We start from the raw sequence: 20,932 nt of genomic DNA on the forward strand, positions 1-20,932 counted from the left end.
GGAGCATGAGAGAGGACGGGAGGATGAGAGGCAGAGAGAGAGGACAGGAGTGGAGTGTGAGAGGCAGACAGAGGATGGGAGCGTGAGAGAGGCAGAGAGAGGATGGGAGCATGAGAGAGGCAGAGAGAGGATGGGAGGGTGAGAGGCAGAGAGAGAGGACGGGGGGGTGAGAGGCAGAGAGAGGACGGGAGCGTGAGAGAGGCAGAGAGAGAGATCAGTGTGTGCAGGTGCAGAGAAACATCTCTAGCTGACAGGTCATTCTAAACTATCTCTGCTGTCAGTACATAGTAAGGGGAGGAAGCTATTATACCTGAAGCAGTCGGTGTTCAGTCAGACAGGTTATACAGAATGTCACACCAGCTATAGTATGATTAGGAATCTATTAGGATCCACATTATATGATATAGGAATGTGGTTGCTATAGTTTTTTGACGTGGCACGCAACCATTGGTCGTGTTCCTCTGCTCAGACGTTGCAGACGTACACCAGATCTTACAACGCCTGGATAGGTAGTTAACTTATCAGCTAACCACATCATCTGATACCTGGATAGGTAGTTAACCTATCAGCTAACCACATCATCTGATACCTGGATAGGTAGTTAACCTATCAGCTAACCACATCATCTGATACCTGGATAGGTAGTTAACCTATCAGCTAACCACATCATCTGATACCTGGATAGGTAGTTAACCTATCAGCTAACCACATCATCTGATACCTGGATAGGTAGTTAACCTATCAGCTAACCACATCATCTGATACCTGGATAGGTAGTTAACCTATCAGCTAACCACATCATCTGATACCTGGATAGGTAGTTAACCTATCAGCTAACCACATCATCTGATACCTGGATAGGTAGTTAACCTATCAGCTAACCACATCATCTGATACCTGGATAGGTAGTTAACCACATCATATGATACCTAGATAGGTAGTTAACGTATCAGCTAACCACATCATCTGATACCTGGATAGGTAGTTAACCTATCAGCTAACCACATCATCTGATACCTAGATAGGTAGTTAACCTATCAGCTAACCACATCATCTGATACCTGGATAGGTAGTTAACCTATCAGCTAACCACATCATCTGATACCTGGATAGGTAGTTAACCTATCAGCTAACCACATCATCTGATACCTGGATAGGTAGTTAACCTATCAGCTAACCACATCATCTGATACCTGGATAGGTAGTTAACCTATCAGCTAACCACATCATCTGATACCTGGATAGGTAGTTAACCTATCAGCTAACCACATCATATGATACCTAGATAGGTAGTTAACCTATCAGCTAACCACATCATCTGATACCTGGATAGGTAGTTAACCACATCATATGATACCTAGATAGGTAGTTAACCTATCAGCTAACCACATCATCTGATACCTGGATAGGTAGTTAACCTATCAGCTAACCACATCATCTGATACCTAGATAGGTAGTTAACCTATCAGCTAACCACATCATCTGATACCTGGATAGGTAGTTAACCTATCAGCTAACCACATCATCTGATACCTGGATAGGTAGTTAACCTATCAGCTAACCACATCATCTGATACCTGGATAGGTAGTTAACCTATCAGCTAACCACATCATCTGATACCTAGATAGGTAGTTAACCTATCAGCTAACCACATCATCTGATACCTGGATAGGTAGTTAACCTATCAGCTAACCACATCATCTGATACCTGGATAGGTAGTTAACCTATCAGCTAACCACATCATCTGATACCTAGATAGGTAGTTAACCTATCAGCTAACCACATCATCTGATACCTAGATAGGTAGTTAACCTATCAGCTAACCACATCATCTGATACCTGGATAGGTAGTTAACCACATCATATGATACCTAGATAGGTAGTTAACGTATCAGCTAACCACATCATATGATACCTGGATAGGTAGTTAACGTATCAGCAATGTGGTGCTCGGCGGGTCAGTCTATGACATGGCACGCAACCATTGGTCGATGCAACACCTGCTCATGTAGTCGGGCAAGATCTGGACCAATGAATCCAGTCTCATTGAAGGAGGAGGAAGTCCAGCCAGACATTCCTTCAAAATAAAAGACACCCAAACTACTGTAAATTGCTTGGATTTTAAAATGTTTTTAAAAAGTTCTGTAATATGAAATTAAAAAATTAAAAAAAAAAAAAAAATCAACAAAATGATATACCATTAGATTTATTCAAAGCTTATTTTGTATTTAATTAATGACATATTACCACAGTGACATTATACCAAAGTTAGTAGCACGTGATGTTATTAAAAACCATTAAACTATTTACAGTGTTACTAAAGCATTAGCACATTAAAGGTCATTACGTAACCAAGAGATTAATTAAAGTCAAAATGAATGAATCAACAGAAAGTTAAAGGAAGAGGCCTTTATCCAGATTTTCACAGGACTGTCCTGAACTCGTCGAAGATGAAACTTGGCACGTGGGCCTCGGCCACCTTTAAAGACAGAAAAACAACAACAGATTATTATACGCATGTAAAATATAATATTCCAGATAAATATCAATAGCATTTTTTTTTTCATTGGTGTTGTTGCTAATCCTAATCTAATCCTAATCCAATTCTAATCTAATCCTAATCTAATCCAAATCTAATCCTAATCTGATCCTAATCTAATTAAATTCTAATCCTAATCTAATCGAATCCTAAGCTAATCGAATCCTAATCTAATCCAATCCTAATCTAATCCTAATCCCAATCCTAATCCCAATCCTAATCCTAATCCTAATCCTAATCCTACCTTGCGAGGCAGTTTGGTGTAGCGTACGTAATCTTCCAGAAACATCAGAGCTCCCACCACATCAGACGGCATGTCCGGGATCTTCTGACTGTAAAATAATGATTTACCCAAAATCTCAATTTCATTGAATTTGAAGAAGAATATAATCCACATATAATAACACAGTGATCCATAAAATGTACTTACATTTTTTCATTCAAATTGTATTTATACAGATTAGATCTATATAGATAACGTTTGGAGCTGTTTGAAATAGCAGCCTTGGGCAACGTTACAACACAAGCACTACATGTATTGTATATAAATAAATCTGAGTTTACTGTGATATCACTGTCACGTTCTTAAAATTAATGTGTGTTTGTGAGGTTTTTAAACTGGCAGATTAAAAAAAATCCAATCGAATCAATCAATCAAAGGACACGTACCTGGTGCACTGTTCCATGACAGAGCGTATGACTTGGCCAATGAGAGCCAGGAACTGCTCTGTGTATCTGGAGTGGAACTGTTTGAGTAGAGTGAGAAGGCCGAGAACCAGAGGAGACCAGTCTACCGGGTCGGTGGCTTTCCTGCACGTCATCCCTGGACAAATAGGAGAATACAGCCAATCACATGGTGGGACACGCTCAACATGGGTCAGGACCGGCAAATCATATGGTGGGACACGCTCAATATGATCAGGACCGGCCAATCACATGGTGGGACACGCTCAATATGATCAGGACCGGCCAATCACATGGTGGGACACGCTCAACATGGGGTCAGGACCGGCCAATCACATGGTGGGACACGCTCAACATGATCAGGACCGGCCAATCACATGGTGGGGACACACGCTCAACATGGGTCAGGACCAGCCAATCACATGGTGGGACACGCTCAACATGGGTCAGGACCAGCCAATCACATGGTGGGACACGCTCAACATGGGTCAGGACCGGCAAATCATATGGTGGGACACGCTCAATATGATCAGGACCGGCCAATCACATGGTGGGGACACACGCTCAACATGGGTCAGGACCAGCCAATCACATGGTGGGACACGCTCAACATGGGTCAGGACCAGCCAATCACATGGTGGGACACGCTCAACATGGGTCAGGACCAGCCAATCATATGGTGGACACATTCAACATGGGTCAGGACTAGCCAATCACATGGTGGGACACGCTCAACATGGGTCACAACCAGCCAATCACATGGTGGGACACACTCAACATGGGTCAGGACCAGCCAATCACATGGTGGGACACACTCAACATGGATCAGGACCAGCCAATCACACGGTGGGACACACTCAACATGGATCAGGACCAGAGATTACATTTTTTGAATGACATTTTTTGTGGGATTACTTATTTTTACAGATTATAAAATATACCTCTTTTTTTTGAGTGTGAAAAACCCAGCAGCATTGCAGTTCTTGACAAACTGGTGTGCCTGGCACTAGAGATCTGCACAGGACTGATTTCTTCATCCCACAGCATTTTCATACTGCACCCCGCGCGCACCCACCTCCCACCCGCTACCTCAAGAACTGGTCCAACCCCAGTCACCTGCCAGCCAACCCAACCCCAGTCACCTGCCAGCCAACCCAACCCCAGTCACCTGCCAGCCAACCCAACCCCAGTCACCTGCCAGCCAACCCAACCCCAGTCACCTGCCAGCCAACCCCAGTCACCTGCCAGCCAACCCCAGTCACCTGCCAGCCAACCCCAGTCACCTGCCAGCCAACCCAACCCCAGTCACCTGCCAGCCAACCCAACCCCAGTCACCTGCCAGCCAACCCAACCCCAGTCACCCGCCAGCCAACCCAACCCCAGTCACCTGCCAGCCCACCCAACCCCAGTCACCCGCCAGCCAACCCAACCCCAGTCACCCGCCAGCCAACCCAACCCCAGTCACCCGCCAGGCAACCCAACCCCAGTCACCCGCCAGCCAACCCAACCCCAGTCACCCGCCAGCCAACCCAACCCCAGTCACCCGCCAGCCAACCCAGCCCCAGTCACCCGCCAGCCCACCCAACCCCAGTCACCTGCCAGCCCACCCAACCCCAGTCACCCGCCAGCCCACCCAACCCCAGTCACCCGCCAGGCAACCCAACCCCAGTCACCCGCCAGGCAACCCAACCCCAGTCACCCGCCAGCCAACCCAACCCCAGTCACCCGCCAGCCAAACCAACCCCAGTCACCCGCCAGCCAACCCAACCCCAGTCACCCGCCAGCCAACCCAACCCCAGTCACCCGCCGGCCAGCCAAACCAACCCCAGTCACCCGCCAGCCAACCCAACCCCAGTCACCCGCCAGCCAACCCAGCCCCAGTCACCCGCCAGCCAACCCAACCCCAGTCACCCGCCAGCCAACCCAACCCCAGTCACCTGCCAGCCCACCCAACCCCAGTCACCCGCCAGCCAACCCAACCCCAGTCACCCGCCAGGCAACCCAACCCCAGTCACCCGCCAGGCAACCCAACCCCAGTCACCCACCAGCCAACCCAACCCCAGTCACCCGCCAGCCAAACCAACCCCAGTCACCCGCCAGCCAACCCAACCCCAGTCACCCGCCAGCCAACCCAGCCCCAGTCACCCGCCAGCCAACCCAACCCCAGTCACCCGCCAGCCAACCCAACCCCAGTCACCCGCCAGCCAACCCAACCCCAGTGACCTGCCAGCCAACCCCAGTCACCTGCCAGCCAACCCAACCCCAGTCACCCGCCAGCCAACCCAACCCCAGTCACCTGCCAGCCAACCCAACCCCAGTCACCTGCCAGCCAACCCAACCCCAGTCACCCGCCAGCCAACCCAACCCCAGTCACCTGCCAGCCAACCCAACCCCAGTCACCTGCCAGCCAACCCAACCCCAGTCACCTGCCAGCCAACCCAACCCCAGTCACCTGCCAGCCAACCCAACCCCAGTCACCCGCCAGCCAACCCAACCCCAGTCACCCGCCAGCCAACCCAACCCCAGTCACCTGCCAGCCAACCCAACCCCAGTCACTCGCCAGCCAACCCAACCCCAGTCACCTGCCAGCCAACCCAACCCCAGTCACCCGCCAGCCAACCCAACCCCAGTGACCATAACTCACCTTGGTTTTTGCTGTACTGCAGTTTAGGCAGCTGAGCGATGATGAAGAGGAAGTTGACGATAGGGAAGTAAGGCAGACGCTTGGTTGTGATGTAGATCTACAACATATAGAACAGGTGACGTAAGGGAGGCGCTTGGTTATGTAGATCTACAACATATAGAACTGGTGAAGGGAGTTGCTTGGTTGTAATGTAGATCTACAACATATAGAACAGGTGAAGGGAGTTGCGTGGTTGTAATGTAGATCTACAACATATAGAACTGGTGAAGGGAGTTGCTTGGTTGTAATGTAGATCTACAACATATAGAACTGGTGAAGGGAGTTGCTTGGTTGTAATGTGGATCTACAACATGAACAAACAACTCCAATCAACTGGTTAGTTTCATCAGCTGTTGTACAAAATCATACAAAACATTTTACTTCACTAAGGCTTTAAGGTAAAATGAATGAATATATTTTTATGAATAGGCCTTCATCCAGATCTTCACAGGAATGTCCTGAACTCGTTAAAAATGAAACTTGGCACATGGGCCTCGGCCACCTTTGAAAACAAAAAATCAAGAATACAGCCATGCAATCTCCATAGACAAACATTGGCAGTAGAATGGCCTTACTGAAGAGCTCAGTGACTCAACGTGGCACCGTCATAGGATGCCACCTTTCTGACAAGTCCGGTGTCCACATACAGTGTCCGGTGTCCGTCATGTAGTGTACCTTGTTAAGTGGTGGTAGTAGTAGTAGTAATAATACCAGTAGTAGTAGTAGTTTTATTAGTAATAATACCAGTAGTAGTAGTAGTAGTAATACTAGCAGTAATAATACCAGTAGTAGTAGTAGTAGTATCAGTGATATTAGTATTAATAATAGTAGCAGTAATAATAGTAGTAGTAATAATACCATTATTAATAGTAGTAGTAGTAGTAGTAATAATAGTAATAGCAATTGCAGTAATAATACCATTATTAGTAGTAGTAGTAGTAGTAATAGTAATAGTATATAGTAGTAGTAATAGTAGTAGTAGTAGTAGTAGTAATAATACCATTATTAGTAATAGTAGTAGCAATAATAGTAGTAGTAATAGTAGTAGTAATAATAGTAGTAGTAGTAATAGTAATAATAATTAGAAGCCAGACCTTGTTGAGTGGGTTGTGAATGCCTGTAGTAGTAGTAGTAGTAGTAGTAGTAGTAGTAGTAGTAGTAGTAGTAGTAGTAGTAGTAATAGACCTTGTTGAATGGGTTGTGAATGCCTGTAGTAGTAGTAGTAGTAGTAGTAGTAGTAGTAGTAGTAGTAGTAATAGACCTTGTTGAGTGGGTTGTGAATGCCTGTAGTAGTAGTAGTAGTAGTAGTAGTAGTAGTAGTAGTAGTAGTAGTAGTAGTAGTAGTAATAGACCTTGTTGAGTGGGTTGTGAATGCCTGTAGTAGTAGTAGTAGTAGTAGTAGTAGTAGTAGTAGTAGTAGTAGTAGTAGTAGTAATAGACCTTGTTGAGTGGGTTGTGAATGCCTGTAGTAGTAGTAGTAGTAATAATAGTAGTAGTAGTAGTAGTAGTAGTAGTAATAGACCTTGTTAAATGGGTTGTGAATGCCTGTAGTAGTAGTAGTAGTAGTAGTAGTAGTAGTAGTAGTAGTAGTAATAGACCTTGTTGAGTGGGTTGTGAATGCCTGTAGTAGTAGTAGTAGTAGTAGTAGTAGTAGTAATAGACCTTGTTGAGTGGGTTGTGAATGCCTGTAGTAGTAGTAGTAGTAGTAGTAGTAGTAGTAGTAGTAATAGACCTTGTTGAGTGGTTTGTGAATGCCTGTAGTAGTAGTAGTAGTAGTAGTAGTAGTAGTAGTAGTAGTAGTAGTAATAATAGTAGTAGTAGTAGTAATAGACCTTGTTGAGTGGGTTGTGAATGCCTGTAGTAGTAGTAGTAGTAATAATAGTAGTAGTAGTAGTAGTAGTAGTAATAATAGTAGTAGTAGTAATAGACCTTGTTGAGTGGGTTGTGAATGCCTGCTGCCTCCAGAGAGGCTGTGATCTCATACAGCAGGTTGTTGTCCTCCTTGGGGTATGGAAGGCTGGGGTCCTGGTAGTGGGCTTCTATATCAGCCAGTAGAGACCTACAGTAGATACAACAGACACCTGACTATTCAACACACCCTTTAAATGACAGACACAAACTATTACAGCAACATTACTTTACCAGGTTCACTCTCTTAGGCTGAGTTTACACATACAAGCAAATTCTGATCTTTTGCCCAATTACTGGTAAAAGAGCTGATCCGATTGGTCAAAATATCAATTAGTGGTAAAAGAGCTGATCCGATTGGTCAAAAGATCAATTAGTGGTAAAAGAGCTGATCCGATTGGTCAAAAGACCAATTAGTAGAAACATGTATGTTAAAAAAATATATGTTATGACTTTTCCATGTCTACTGATAAGAAATTCCATGACAACGGCCATCCCTTCCATGACAACGGCCATCCCTTCCATGACAACGGCCATCCCTTCCATGACAACGGCCATCCCTTCCATGACAACGGCCATCCCTTCCATGACAACGGCCATCCCTTCCATGACAACGGCCATCCCTTTCATGACAACGGCCATCCCTTCCATGACAAGCAACAATCACTCTTTCCCATTTCAAATGAACAGTAACCCTTTACTTTTAAACCCTGCAGCTATATCATCCTTTATTAACAATTAAACATGTACGACCCTTCATAACGTCTTATAACAAGACTTTATAAGAACGTCATGTCTCTCTACGCATCATCTCAGATGGACACTGACTTGTTGAGGTTCTCCAGCGCAGCGGCGAGGTGTTTGGAGTCAAACTTGCAGGAGTAGTTCAACTCGTTGGCGATCTGTTGCCTCAGGATCTGCATCTGACCAACCTGAGGAAAACAAAAACCCCGTGTCACTTCCACACGGGGATTGAACCCCGGTCTCTCCGGTGGGGGAGGGGTATACGTCTTCTACGTCAAGACTTGAGACCTCGAGAAACTTCTAGAAGATTAGATTTTTTTTATTTTCTTCTTCAAGTCACTTTGATCTCCTTTTTTTGTCTGTGTACTGCAATTCAGCGTTTAGCTGTGAATGTGTCGAAGACGGCTCAACTTGTAATAAACCTTGAGGTATATGTTATTGTAGCCGGTGTGTCTATAATTCAGCGTTTAGCTGTGAATGTGTCGAAGACGGCTCAACTTGTAATAAACCTTGAGGTATATGTTATTGTAGCCGGTGTGTCTATAATTCAGCGTTTAGCTGTGAATGTGTCGAAGACAGCTCAACTTGTAATAAAGTTTACATACACTTATGTTGGAGTCATTAAAACTTGTTTTTCAACCACTCCACAAATTTCTTGTTAACAAACTATAGTTTTGGCAAGTCGGTTACATCTACTTTTGTGCATGATACAAGTCATTTTCCCAACAATTGTTTACAGACAGATTATTTCACTTATAATTCACTGTATCACAATTCCAGTGGGTCAGAAGTTTACATACACTAAGTTGACTGTGCCTTTAAACAGCTTGGAAAATTCCAGAAAATGATGCCATGGCTTTAGAAGCTTCTGATAGGCTAATTGACATAATTTCAGTCAAATTGGAGGTGTACCAGTGTGTTACCACTACAGCAGGCTCTGCACTGTGTCACCCATCTTTGATTATAGTCATCTAGAGACCGATCACTGAACGTAGTGGTTGTGTTGCTCATAACATTAAGTTGGTATTTTGCTAAAACAGGTCAATGAAACACAGTACCTTCATGATGGATTCCAAGTACGACCCCCAGATCTTCTGTGTTCTGGCCACAGCGTTGGCGTAGACTTTACTGGCATTTGCTGACAGAAAGAAGAGAAAGGAAATGCAACGGTAAGTGATGACGGCCTGGACAGTCATAACCAGAGCCTAATGTTCCCTGGTCATAATCTCCTGTTCAGTGGGAGCCTAATGTTCCCTGGTCATAATCTCCTGTTCAGAGGGAGCCTAATGTTCCCTGGTCATAATCTCCTGTTCAGAGGGAGCCTAATGTTCCCTGGTCATAATCTCCTGTTCAGTGGGAGCCTAATGTTCCCTGGTCATAATCTCTGGGTCCTGTTCAGTGGGAGCCTAATGTTCCCTGGTCATAATCTCCTGTTCAGTTGGAGCCTAATGTTCCCTGGTCATAATCTCCTGTTCAGTGGGAGCCTAATGTTCCCTGGTCATCATCTCCTGTTCAATGGGAGCATAATGTTCCCTGGTCATAATCTCCTGTTCAGTGGGAGCATAATGTTCCCTGGTCATAATCTCCTGTTCAGTGGGAGCCTAATGTTCCCTGGTCATAATCTCTGGGTCCTGTTCAGTGGGAGCCTAATGTTCCCTGGTCATAATCTCCTGTTCAGAGGGAGCCTAATGTTCCCTGGTCATAATCTCCTGTTCAGAGGGAGCATAATGTTCCCTGGTCATAATCTCCTGTTCAGTTGGAGCCTAATGTTCCCTGGTCATAATCTCCTGTTCAGTTGGAGCCTAATGTTCCCTGGTCATAATCTCCTGTTCAGTGGGAGCCTAATGTTCCCTGGTCATAATCTCCTGTTCAGTTGGAGCCTAATGTTCCCTGGTCATAATCTCCTGTTCAGAGGGAGCATAATGTTCCCTGGGAGCATAATGTTCCCTGGTCATCATCTCTGGGTCCTGTTCAGTGGGAGCCTAATGTTCCCTGGTCATAATCTCCTGTTCAGTGGGAGCCTAATGTTCTCTGGTCATAATCTCCTGTTCAGTGGGAGCCTAATGTTCCCTGGTCATAATCTCCTGTTCAGTGGGAGCCTAATGTTCCCTGGTCATAATCTCCTGTTCAGTGGGAGCCTAATGTTCCCTGGTCATAATCTCCTGTTCAGTGGGAGCCTAATGTTCCCTGGTCATAATCTCCTGTTCAGTGGGAGCCTAATGTTCCCTGGTCATCATCTCCTGTTCAGTGGGAGCCTAATGTTCCCTGGTCATAATCTCTGGGTCCTGTTCAGTGGAAGCCTAATGTTCCCTGGTCATAATCTCTGGCTCCTGTTCACTTGGCACCAAATGGAAGAAAATGACTCATTTTTTGTTTTCCACTGCAAAAAGTTTTACACAACTATGGTAAGAATCCTTCCTGAGCTGTTGATACCTACCCACAATACCTTTGACGGGATTGACAGAGCCTAGCATGGCTTTAAAGACATCCACCATAGCCTTGTCTCTCAGGATGGTCTTCTGAAACACCAACAGGAAGTTCTAACGGGAACAAAAAACCTGTCGTGTTACGGAACCATGAGGGGAAGCAATAACGAATCGGAACACTTGAATGATTCTAAATGTATTCAAAATGAAACAGGTGAGTCGAGTCACACTGAAATATGTGCTTGTTGAATGATAACGACTGGCGTCGTCTCTACAGAAAAGTGAAGCTACGAATGACAGTATCTGTATTAAAATATAACAACTAACTGATATTGACCTCAATAAATCATGATTGTTTTGAAGTCAAAATGGGACAACCGGGTTAAATAAAAAAGGTTAACTAGTTGTTAGGACTGAAGTAGTACATTCCATAGCATCCTAATAGATAGGAGAGTAGTATTCATAGGCTGGCAGGCTGGGTTTCAATAACATCATGTCAACGTGACCTGCAGTTCCTTGACGATCATGAAGCAGAGGAGCCTGTCGAGCCCGTTGAGGCCGAAGGTCCCCAGGGTGTCCTGTATCTCAGAGAACAGACGGCTGTTGGTCACCTCCTGGTGGGTCTTCAGGTCGTACCAGGTGTTCAACTGGTCCATGTAACACGTCACTCTGGGAGAACACAGGTAACAGGTAAAAAGGCTTTGCATTAAGACATATTAAAAGCACTGAGAAGAGTGTCACGGCCCCTCTGCATTGCAGGGGCGGTTCCTCCTGCAGGCAGAGGAGGGTCGTTAGTGATTGGAGCCACCTGGGCTCAGGGTATTTAAACTGCTGCTTCACTAATCACTTCTCTCTCTCTGCTCCTCCAGGTATGATCCTGTTTTGTTTGTTCCTTTGTAGTTGTACATAGTTTTCACTCAGTCATATTCACACACACACAGATTCACGCATCCATGCACTTTACATACACCTTACATTATGATACTTCCACACCGCATTCCTTTTTCTTTGTTTTAAAGTTAATAGTTTTGTTTAGAATAAAGAACCTTTTTACCTGTTGTTTGTGTCCCCTCATTTTTGTCACAGGCTATGAGCCGGCCTGTGACAAGAGAGTATACCCAAAATAGACATCCACGACCGTGTATACGCCATGTTACAGAACACCAACGCTACCTTTCATAACTAATCTTCAAATAGCCACCCTTTGTCTTGATGACTGTTGGAAAAGCATTCCAGGTGAAGCTGGTTGAGAGAATGCCAAGAGTGTGCAAAGCTGTCATCAAGGCAAAGGGAGGCTACTTTGAAGAATCTCAAAAATCTCAAAAACCTTTTTGGTTACTACATGATTCCATACGTGCTATTTCATAGTATTTTTTTTTTCTACAATGAAGAATAGAAAAATAGTAAAAATAAAGAAATACCATTAAATGAGTAGGTAGTGTACCTACAAGCTAACAGACTGATGCCACCAAGATGACACGGAGAGAGATGCCTACTTGGGGTCTGTGATGCGGAGGATCTCTCTACAGAGTCGCCCGATGAAGGTGGCCGACTCATCGACCGAGGGGAACTTGGGGATGGGGATATGGGTCGACTGGTAGACACTCTGCCAATCCTGGATCTAAGAAACACAAAGAGCTGAACATTAGCCGTTTAAATAGTACGTATATCATTTAAACCAGGGCTCTCCCAACCCTGTTTCTGGAGAGCTACTCTCCTGTAGGTTTTCAATCCAATTCCCAGTTGTAACTAACCTGATTCAACCAGCTAATATATACTGTACGTAGCCTCTCTACTGTACATAGCCTCTCTACTGTACATAGCCTCGCTACTGTACATAGCCTCGCTACTGTACATAGCCTCGCTACTGTACAGAGCCCCGCTACTGTACAGAGCCCCGCTACTGTACATAGCCTCGCTACTGTACATAGCCTCGCTACTGTACATAGCCTCTACTGTATATAGCCTCTACTGTATATAGCCTCGCTACCGTATAGAGCCTCTCTACCGTATAGAGCCTCTCTACCGTATATAGCACCTCTCTACCGTATAGAGCCTCTCTACCGTATAGAGCCCCTCTACCGTATAGAGCCCCTCTACCGTATAGAGCCCCTCTACCGTATAGAGCCCCTCTACCGTATAGAGCCCCTCTACCGTATATAGAGCCTCTCTACCGTATATAGAGCCTCTCTACCGTATATAGCCCCCCTCTACCGTATAGAGCCTCGCTACCGTATAGAGCTCGCCTCTAGCCCCCCCGTATAGAGCCCCCCTCTACCGTATAGAGCCCCCCTCTACCGTATAGAGCCCCCCTCTGCCGTATATAGAGCCCCCCTCTGCCGTATATAGAGCCCCCCTCTGCCGTATATAGAGCCCCCCTCTGCCGTATATAGAGCCCCCCTCTGCCGTATATAGAGCCCCCCTCTGCCGTATATAGAGCCCCCCTCTGCCGTATATAGAGCCCCTCTACCTGTATAGAGCCCCCCTCTGCCGTATATAGAGCCCCTCTGCCGTATATAGAGCCCCTCTGCCGTATATAGAGCCCCTCTGCCGTATATAGAGCCCCTCTGCCGTATATAGAGCCCCGCTGCCGTATATAGAGCCCCGCTGCCGTATATAGAGCCCCGCTGCCGTATATAGAGCCCCGCTGCCGCACAGAGCCCCGCTGCCGCACAGAGCCCCGCTGCCGCACAGAGCCCCGCTGCCGCACAGAGCCCCGCTGCCGCACAGAGCCCCGCTGCCGCACAGAGCCCCTCTGCCGCACAGAGCCCCTCTGCCGCACAGAGCCCCTCTGCCGCACAGAGCCCCGCTGCCGCACAGAGCCCCGCTGCCGCACAGAGCCCCGCTGCCGCACAGAGCCCCGCTGCCGCACAGAGCCCCTCTGCCGCACAGAGCCCCTCTGCCGCACAGAGCCCCTCTGCCGCACAGAGCCCCTCTGCCGCACAGAGCCCCTCTGCCGCACAGAGCCCCTCTGCCGCACAGAGCCCCGCTACCGCACAGAGCCCCTCTACCGCACAGAGCCCCTCCCGCACAGAGCCCCTCTACCGCACAGAGCCCCTCTACCGCACAGAGCCCCTCTACCGCACAGAGCCCGTATAGAGCCCGTATAGAGCCCCTCTACCGCACAGAGCCCCTCTGCCGCAAAGAGCCCCTCTGCCGCACAGAGCCCCTCTGCCGCACAGAGCCCCTCTGCCGCACAGAGCCCCTCTACCGCACAGAGCCCCTCTACCGCACAGAGCCCCTCTACCGCACAGAGCCCCTCTACCGCACAGAGCCCGTATAGAGCCTGTATAGAGCCCCTCTACCGTATAGAGCCCCTCTACCGTATAGAGCCCCTCTACCGTATAGAGCCCCTCTACCGTATAGAGCCCCTCTACCGTATAGAGCCCCTCTACCGTATAGAGCCCCTCTACCGTATAGAGCCCCTCTCCTGTATAGAGCCCCTCTCCTGTATAGAGCGCCTCTCCTGTATAGAGCGCCTCTCTACTGTATAGAGCGCCTCTCTACTGTATAGAGCGCCTCTCTACTGTATAGAGCGCCTCTCTACTGTATAGAGCGCCTCTCTACTGTATAGAGCGCCTCTCTACTGTATAGAGCCTCTCTCCTGTATAGAGCCTCTCTCCTGTATAGAGCCTCTCTCCTGTATAGAGCCTCTCTCCTGTATAGAGCCTCTCTCCTGTATAGAGCCTCTCTCCTGTATAGAGCCTCTCTCCTGTATAGAGCCTCTCTCCTGTATAGAGCCTCTCTCCTGTATAGAGCCTCTCTCCTGTATAGAGCCTCTCTCCTGTATAGAGCCTCTCTCCTGTATAGAGCCTCTCTCCTGTATATAGCCTCTCTCCTGTATATAGCCTCTCTCCTGTATATAGCCTCTCTCCTGTATATAGCCTCTCTCCTGTATATAGCCTCTCTCCTGTATATAGCCTCTCTCCTGTATATAGCCTCTCTCCTGTATATAGCCTCTCTCCTGTATATAGCCTCTCTCCTGTATATAGCCTCTCTCCTGTATATAGCCTCTCTCCTGTATATAGCCTCTCTCCTGTATATAGCCTCTCTCCTGTATATAGCCTCTCTCCTGTATATAGCCTCACTACTGTATATAGCCTCTCTACTGTATATAGCACCTCTCTACTGTATATAGCCTCTCTCCTGTATATAGCACCTCTCTACTGTATATAGCCTCTCTCCTGTATATAGCCTCGGGTCTCACCTAGTAGAGAGTAGAGGAAAGAGTCATGTGACTATGTAAAAAGGTTCCGACCTTGGTACGTAGGAAGCTGTTGCACTCCTGCTCCACGTTGTAGTTGATGATACGAGAGACCTCCTCCTGCCAGATCTTCAGGCCGTAGATGGAGACGTAATCCTGGATGTACTCAAAGGACCGGTAGAAGCCATCCATGGTGGCGGCCATCTCCTTCAGCTTCGGCATCAGCTCACTGCTCTTTACCAGGTGGGACATTGGACCAGGATTAATATTCGGGAAAAACTTTTACATTTTTCAAGTTAGCAGACAACTTTTTTAAATATTCTGTCATGAATAAAACCTGAAACAAACTGATACTTCAGACTTCAAACAGTGAAAGTAAACTTTTTAAAGTGATGGTTAACCTTGAATGGTACTGTGGATTTATTTTTAAATGTAACCTTTATTTACCTAGGGCAAGTCACTTAAGAAACAATTCATATTTACAATGGACGGCCTACACCGTCCAAACCCGGACGACGCTGGGCCAATTGTGCGCCACCCTATGGGACTCCCAATCACGGCCCGGGTGTGATACAGCCCGGAATCGAACCAGGGACTGTAGTGACGCCTCTTGCACTGAGATGCAGTGCCTTAGACCGCTGCGCCACTCGATAGCAGCCTCGGGAACGGTTGATATTGTGTTGTGTCATGGTCAGATATCTCACCTTGGCCTTGGGGTTAAAGATAAGTCCTTTGTGAAGAGCGTAGGCTACTCTTCTCACCAACTCCTTCCTGATACCATCTTCCAGGAGCTGCTTGGGATCCACCTGAAGAGACGCCACGAAAAAAAAGGTAAGACTTCTGCATTTAGACACATTTTATCAATTATAAAGATATATTTTTATTTTATTTAACCTTTATTTAAACGAGGCAAGTCAATTAAGAACAAATTCTTATTTTACAATGATATCCTCCCGGGGAACAGTGGGTTACCTGCCTTGTTCACGGGCAGAACGACAGATTTTTACCTTGTCAGCTCGGGGATTCGATCTAGCAACCTTTCGATCACTGGCCCAACACTCTAACCACTAGGCTACCTGCCTCCCCCCTCTAACCACTAGGCTACCTGCCTCCCCCCTCTAACCACTAGGCTACCTGCCTCCCCCCTCTAACCACTAGGCTACCTGCCTCCCCCCTCTAACCACTAGGCTACCTGCCTCCCCCCTCTAACCACTAGGCTACCTGCCTCCCCCCTCTAACCACTAGGCTACCTGCCTCCCCCCTCTAACCACTAGGCTACCTGCCTCCCCCCTCTAACCACTAGGCTACCTGCCTCCCCCCTCTAACCACTAGGCTACCTGCCTCCCCCCTCTAACCACTAGGCTACCTGCCTCCCCCCTCTAACCACTAGGCTACCTGCCTCCCCCCTCTAACCACTAGGCTACCCTGCCTCCCCCCTCTAACCACTAGGCTACCTGCCTCCCCCCTCTAACCACTAGGCTACCTGCCTCCCCCCTCTAACCACTAGGCTACCTGCCTCCCCCCTCTAACCACTAGGCTACCTGCCTCCCCCCTCTAACCACTAGGCTACCTGCCTCCCCCCTCTAACCACTAGGCTACCTGCCTCCCCCCTCTAACCACTAGGCTACCTGCCTCCCCCCTCTAACCACTAGGCTACCTGCCGTTAATATATCTAAAACAACAGTTGCACAAACCCATTTTAAATTTAAAAACTGACCTTGATGATTCCAACCAGCGTGGTCTTCATCATCAGAATCCCTTCAGTAAAGATGGAGATGGCGTGGGTGAGTTTGGCAACCTGTGAGAAAATCAAGAACGAAATAACAAGTCCAGGATGTTCAGCTGTAGAAAACCCACTGCCTCTCACGAACACTGCTCCACTGAGCCAGAGAGGAACGGGTTGGGGGGACTCAGTGAGCATCTGCTCCCTCTGCACAGTTAGGGGCCAGGAACCAAATCAGGGAAACTCTGGCTCCCAGTTAGAGTCACTACTATAGGTTCTAGTTATAGTCACTACTATAGGTACTAGTCACTACTATAGGTCCTAGTTATAGTATAGGTCCTAGTTATAGTCACTACTATAGGTCCTAGTTATAGTCACTACTATAGGTCCTAGTTATAGTATAGGTCCTAGTTATAGTCACTACTATAGGTCCTAGTTATAGTCACTACTATAGGTCCTAGTTATACTATAGGTCCTAGTTATAGTCACTACTATAGGTCCTAGTTAAAGTCACTACTATAGGTCCTAGTTATAGTATAGGTCCTAGTTATAGTCACTACTATAGGTCCTAGTTATAGTCACTACTATAGGTCCTAGTTATAGTCACTACTATAGGTCCTAGTTATAGTCACTACTATAGGTTCTAGTTATAGTATAGGTCCTAGTTATAGTCACTACTATAGGTCCTAGTTATAGTATAGGTCCTAGTTATAGTCACTACTATAGGTCCTAGTTATACTATAGGTCCTAGTTATAGTCACTACTATAGGTCCTAGTTATAGTCACTACTATAGGTCCTAGTTATACTATAGGTCCTAGTTACAGTCACTACTATAGGTCCTAGTTATACTATAGGTTTTAGTTATAGTCACTACTACAGGTCCTAGTTATACTATAGGTCCTAGTTACAGTCACTACTATAGGTCCTAGTTATAGTATAAGTCCTAGTTATAGTATAGGTCCTAGTTATAGTCACTACTATAGGTCCTAGTTATAGTATAGGTCCTAGTTATAGTCACTACTATAGGTCCTAGTTATACTATAGGTCCTAGTTATAGTCACTACTACAGGTCCTAGTTATAGTCACTACTATAGGTCCTAGTTATACTATAGGTCCTAGTTATAGTCACTACTATAGGTCCTAGTTATAGTCACTACTATAGGTCCTAGTTATAGTCACTACTATAGGTCCTAGTTATAGTCACTACTACAGGTCCTAGTTCTAGTATAGGTCCTAGTTATAGTCACTACTATAGGTCCTAGTTATAGTCACTACTATAGGTCCTAGTTATAGTCACTACTATAGGTCCTAGTTATAGTATAGGTCCTAGTTATAGTCACTACTATAGGTCCTAGTTATACTATAGGTCCTAGTTATAGTCACTACTATAGGTCCTAGATATACTATAGGTCCTAGTTATAGTCACTACTATAGGGCCTAGTTAGTCACCACTATAGGTCCTAGTTATAGTCACTACTATAGGTCCTAGTTATACTATAGGTCCTAGTTATAGTCACTACTATAGGTCCTAGTTATAGTCACTACTATAGGTCCTAGTTATAGTATAGGTCCTAGTTATAGTCACTACTACAGGTCCTAGTTATAGTCACTACTATAGGTCCTAGTTATAGTCACTACTATAGGTCCTAGTTATAGTCACTACTATAGGTCCTAGTTATAGTATAGGTCCTAGTTATAGTCACTACTATAGGTCCTAGTTATAGTCACTACTATAGGTCCTAGTTATAGTATAGGTCCTAGTTATAGTCACTACTATAGGTCCTAGTTATAGTATAGGTCCTAGTTATAGTCACTACTATAGGTCCTAGTTAGAGTCACTACTATAGGTCCTAGTTATAGTCACTACTATAGGTCCTAGTTACAGTCACTACTATAGGTCCTAGTTATAGTCACTACTATAGGTCCTAGTTATAGTCACTACTATAGGTCCTAGTTATAGTATAGGTCCTAGTTATAGTCACTACTATAGGTCCTAGATATACTATAGGTCCTAGTTATAGTCACTACTATAGGGCCTAGTTAGTCACCACTATAGGTCCTAGTTATAGTCACTACTATAGGTCCTAGTTATACTATAGGTCCTAGTTATAGTCACTACTATAGGTCCTAGTTATAGTCACTACTATAGGTCCTAGTTATAGTATAGGTCCTAGTTATAGTCACTACTACAGGTCCTAGTTATAGTCACTACTATAGGTCCTAGTTATAGTCACTACTATAGGTCCTAGTTATAGTATAGGTCCTAGTTATAGTCACTACTATAGGTCCTAGTTAGAGTCACTACTATAGGTCCTAGTTATAGTCACTACTATAGGTCCTAGTTACAGTCACTACTATAGGTCCTAGTTATAGTCACTACTATAGGTCCTAGTTATAGTCACTACTATAGGTCCTAGTTATAGTCACTACTATAGGTCCTAGTTATAGTCACTACTATAGGTCCTAGTTATAGTATAGGTCCTAGTTATAGTCACTACTATAGGTCCTAGTTATAGTATAGGTCCTAGTTATAGTATAGGTCCTAGTTATAGTCACTACTATAGGTCCTAGTTATACTATAGGTCCTAGTTATAGTCACTACTATAGGTCCTAGTTATAGTATAGGTCCTAGTTATAGTCACTACTATAGGTCCTAGTTACAGTCACTACTATAGGTCCTAGTTATAGTATAGGTCCTAGTTATAGTATAGGTCCTAGTTATAGTCACTACTATAGGTCCTAGTTATAGTATAGGTCCTAGTTATAGTCACTACTATAGGGCCTAGTTATAGTCACCACTATAGGTCCTAGTTATAGTCACTACTACAGGTCCTAGTTATAGTCACTAGTATAGGTCCTAGTTATAGTCACTACTATAGGTCCTAGTTATAGTCACTACTATAGGTCCTAGTTATAGTATAGGTCCTAGTTATAGTCACTACTACAGGTCCTAGTTATAGTCACTACTATAGGTCCTAGTTATAGTCACTACTATAGGTCCTAGTTATACTATAGGTCCTAGTTATAGTCACTACTATAGGTCCTAGTTACAGTCACTACTATAGGTCCTAGTTACAGTCACTACTATAGGTCCTAGTTATACTATAGGTCCTAGTTATAGTCACTACTATAGGTCCTAGTTATAGTCACTACTATAGGTCCTAGTTATAGTCACTGCTATAGGTCCTAGTTATAGTCACTACTATAGGTCCTAGTTATAGTATAGGTCCTAGTTATAGTCACTACTATAGGTCCTAGTTATAGTCACTACTATAGGTCCTAGTTATACTATAGGTCCTAGTTATAGTCACTACTATAGGTCCTAGTTATACTATAGGTCCTAGTTATAGTCACTACTATAGGTCCTAGTTATAGTATAGGTCCTAGTTACAGTCACTACTATAGGTCCTAGTTATAGTATAGGTCCTAGTTACAGTCACTACTATAGGTCCTAGTTACAGTCACTGCTATAGGTCCTAGTTATAGTCACCACTATAGGTCCTAGTTACAGTCACTACTATAGGTCCTAGTTACAGTCACTACTATAGGTCCTAGTTACAGTCACTACTATAGGTCCTAGTTATAGTCATCACTATAGGTCCTAGTTACAGTCACTACTATAGGTCCTAGTTATAGTCACTACTATAGGTCCTAGTTATAGTCACTACTATAGGTCCTAGTTATAGTCACTACTATAGGTCCTAGTTATAGTCACTACTACAGGTCCTAGTTATAGTCACTACTATAGGTCCTAGTTATAGTATAGGTCCTAGTTATAGTCACTACTATAGGTCCTAGTTATACTATAGGTCCTAGTTACAGTCACTACTATAGGTCCTAGTTACAGTCACTACTATAGGTCCTAGTTACAGTCACTACTACAGGTCCTAGTTATAGACCCCCACCCTGTTCCATGCACCAGTCTAACACTAACAGTGCTGTGTCTGGTGTAGTACTGACCTCTCTATATCTGCCATTTAGCAGACACTTTTATACAAAGACACTAACAGTCATGTGT

General features: G+C 45.4%; 1 protein-coding gene across 4 annotated transcripts in view; it reads right to left on the bottom strand.

Moving 5' to 3' along the window:
- Nucleotides 1-2,195: 2,195 nt before the first annotated feature.
- Nucleotides 2,196-20,932, bottom strand: part of washc5 (WASH complex subunit 5) — a 59,573-nt gene continuing 40,836 nt past the window's right edge. For 2 of the 4 annotated variants that reach the window (XM_071395650.1, XM_071395651.1), the window contains exons 17-29: nucleotides 16,908-16,988; nucleotides 15,895-15,996; nucleotides 15,245-15,424; nucleotides 12,483-12,607; nucleotides 11,493-11,655; nucleotides 10,998-11,100; nucleotides 9,619-9,698; nucleotides 8,645-8,748; nucleotides 7,838-7,967; nucleotides 5,870-5,966; nucleotides 3,211-3,364; nucleotides 2,786-2,873; nucleotides 2,196-2,481 (exon numbers count right to left, since the gene is read on the bottom strand). In XM_071395650.1, coding sequence (XP_071251751.1) covers nucleotides 2,425-2,481; nucleotides 2,786-2,873; nucleotides 3,211-3,364; nucleotides 5,870-5,966; nucleotides 7,838-7,967; nucleotides 8,645-8,748; nucleotides 9,619-9,698; nucleotides 10,998-11,100; nucleotides 11,493-11,655; nucleotides 12,483-12,607; nucleotides 15,245-15,424; nucleotides 15,895-15,996; nucleotides 16,908-16,988 — 1,464 coding nt within the window. In that variant the 3' untranslated portion in view covers nucleotides 2,196-2,424. Of the gene's footprint in view, nucleotides 2,482-2,785; nucleotides 2,874-3,210; nucleotides 3,365-5,869; nucleotides 5,967-5,992; nucleotides 6,164-7,837; nucleotides 7,968-8,644; nucleotides 8,749-9,618; nucleotides 9,699-10,997; nucleotides 11,101-11,492; nucleotides 11,656-12,482; nucleotides 12,608-15,244; nucleotides 15,425-15,894; nucleotides 15,997-16,907; nucleotides 16,989-20,932 lie in introns of those variants that run through there. The other 2 variants (XM_071395652.1, XM_071395653.1) reach the window with 2 other exon arrangements.

This window comes from Salvelinus alpinus, chromosome 4 (genome assembly GCF_045679555.1).
Source record: "Salvelinus alpinus chromosome 4, SLU_Salpinus.1, whole genome shotgun sequence".
NCBI classification, from domain to species: domain Eukaryota; kingdom Metazoa; phylum Chordata; class Actinopteri; order Salmoniformes; family Salmonidae; genus Salvelinus; species Salvelinus alpinus.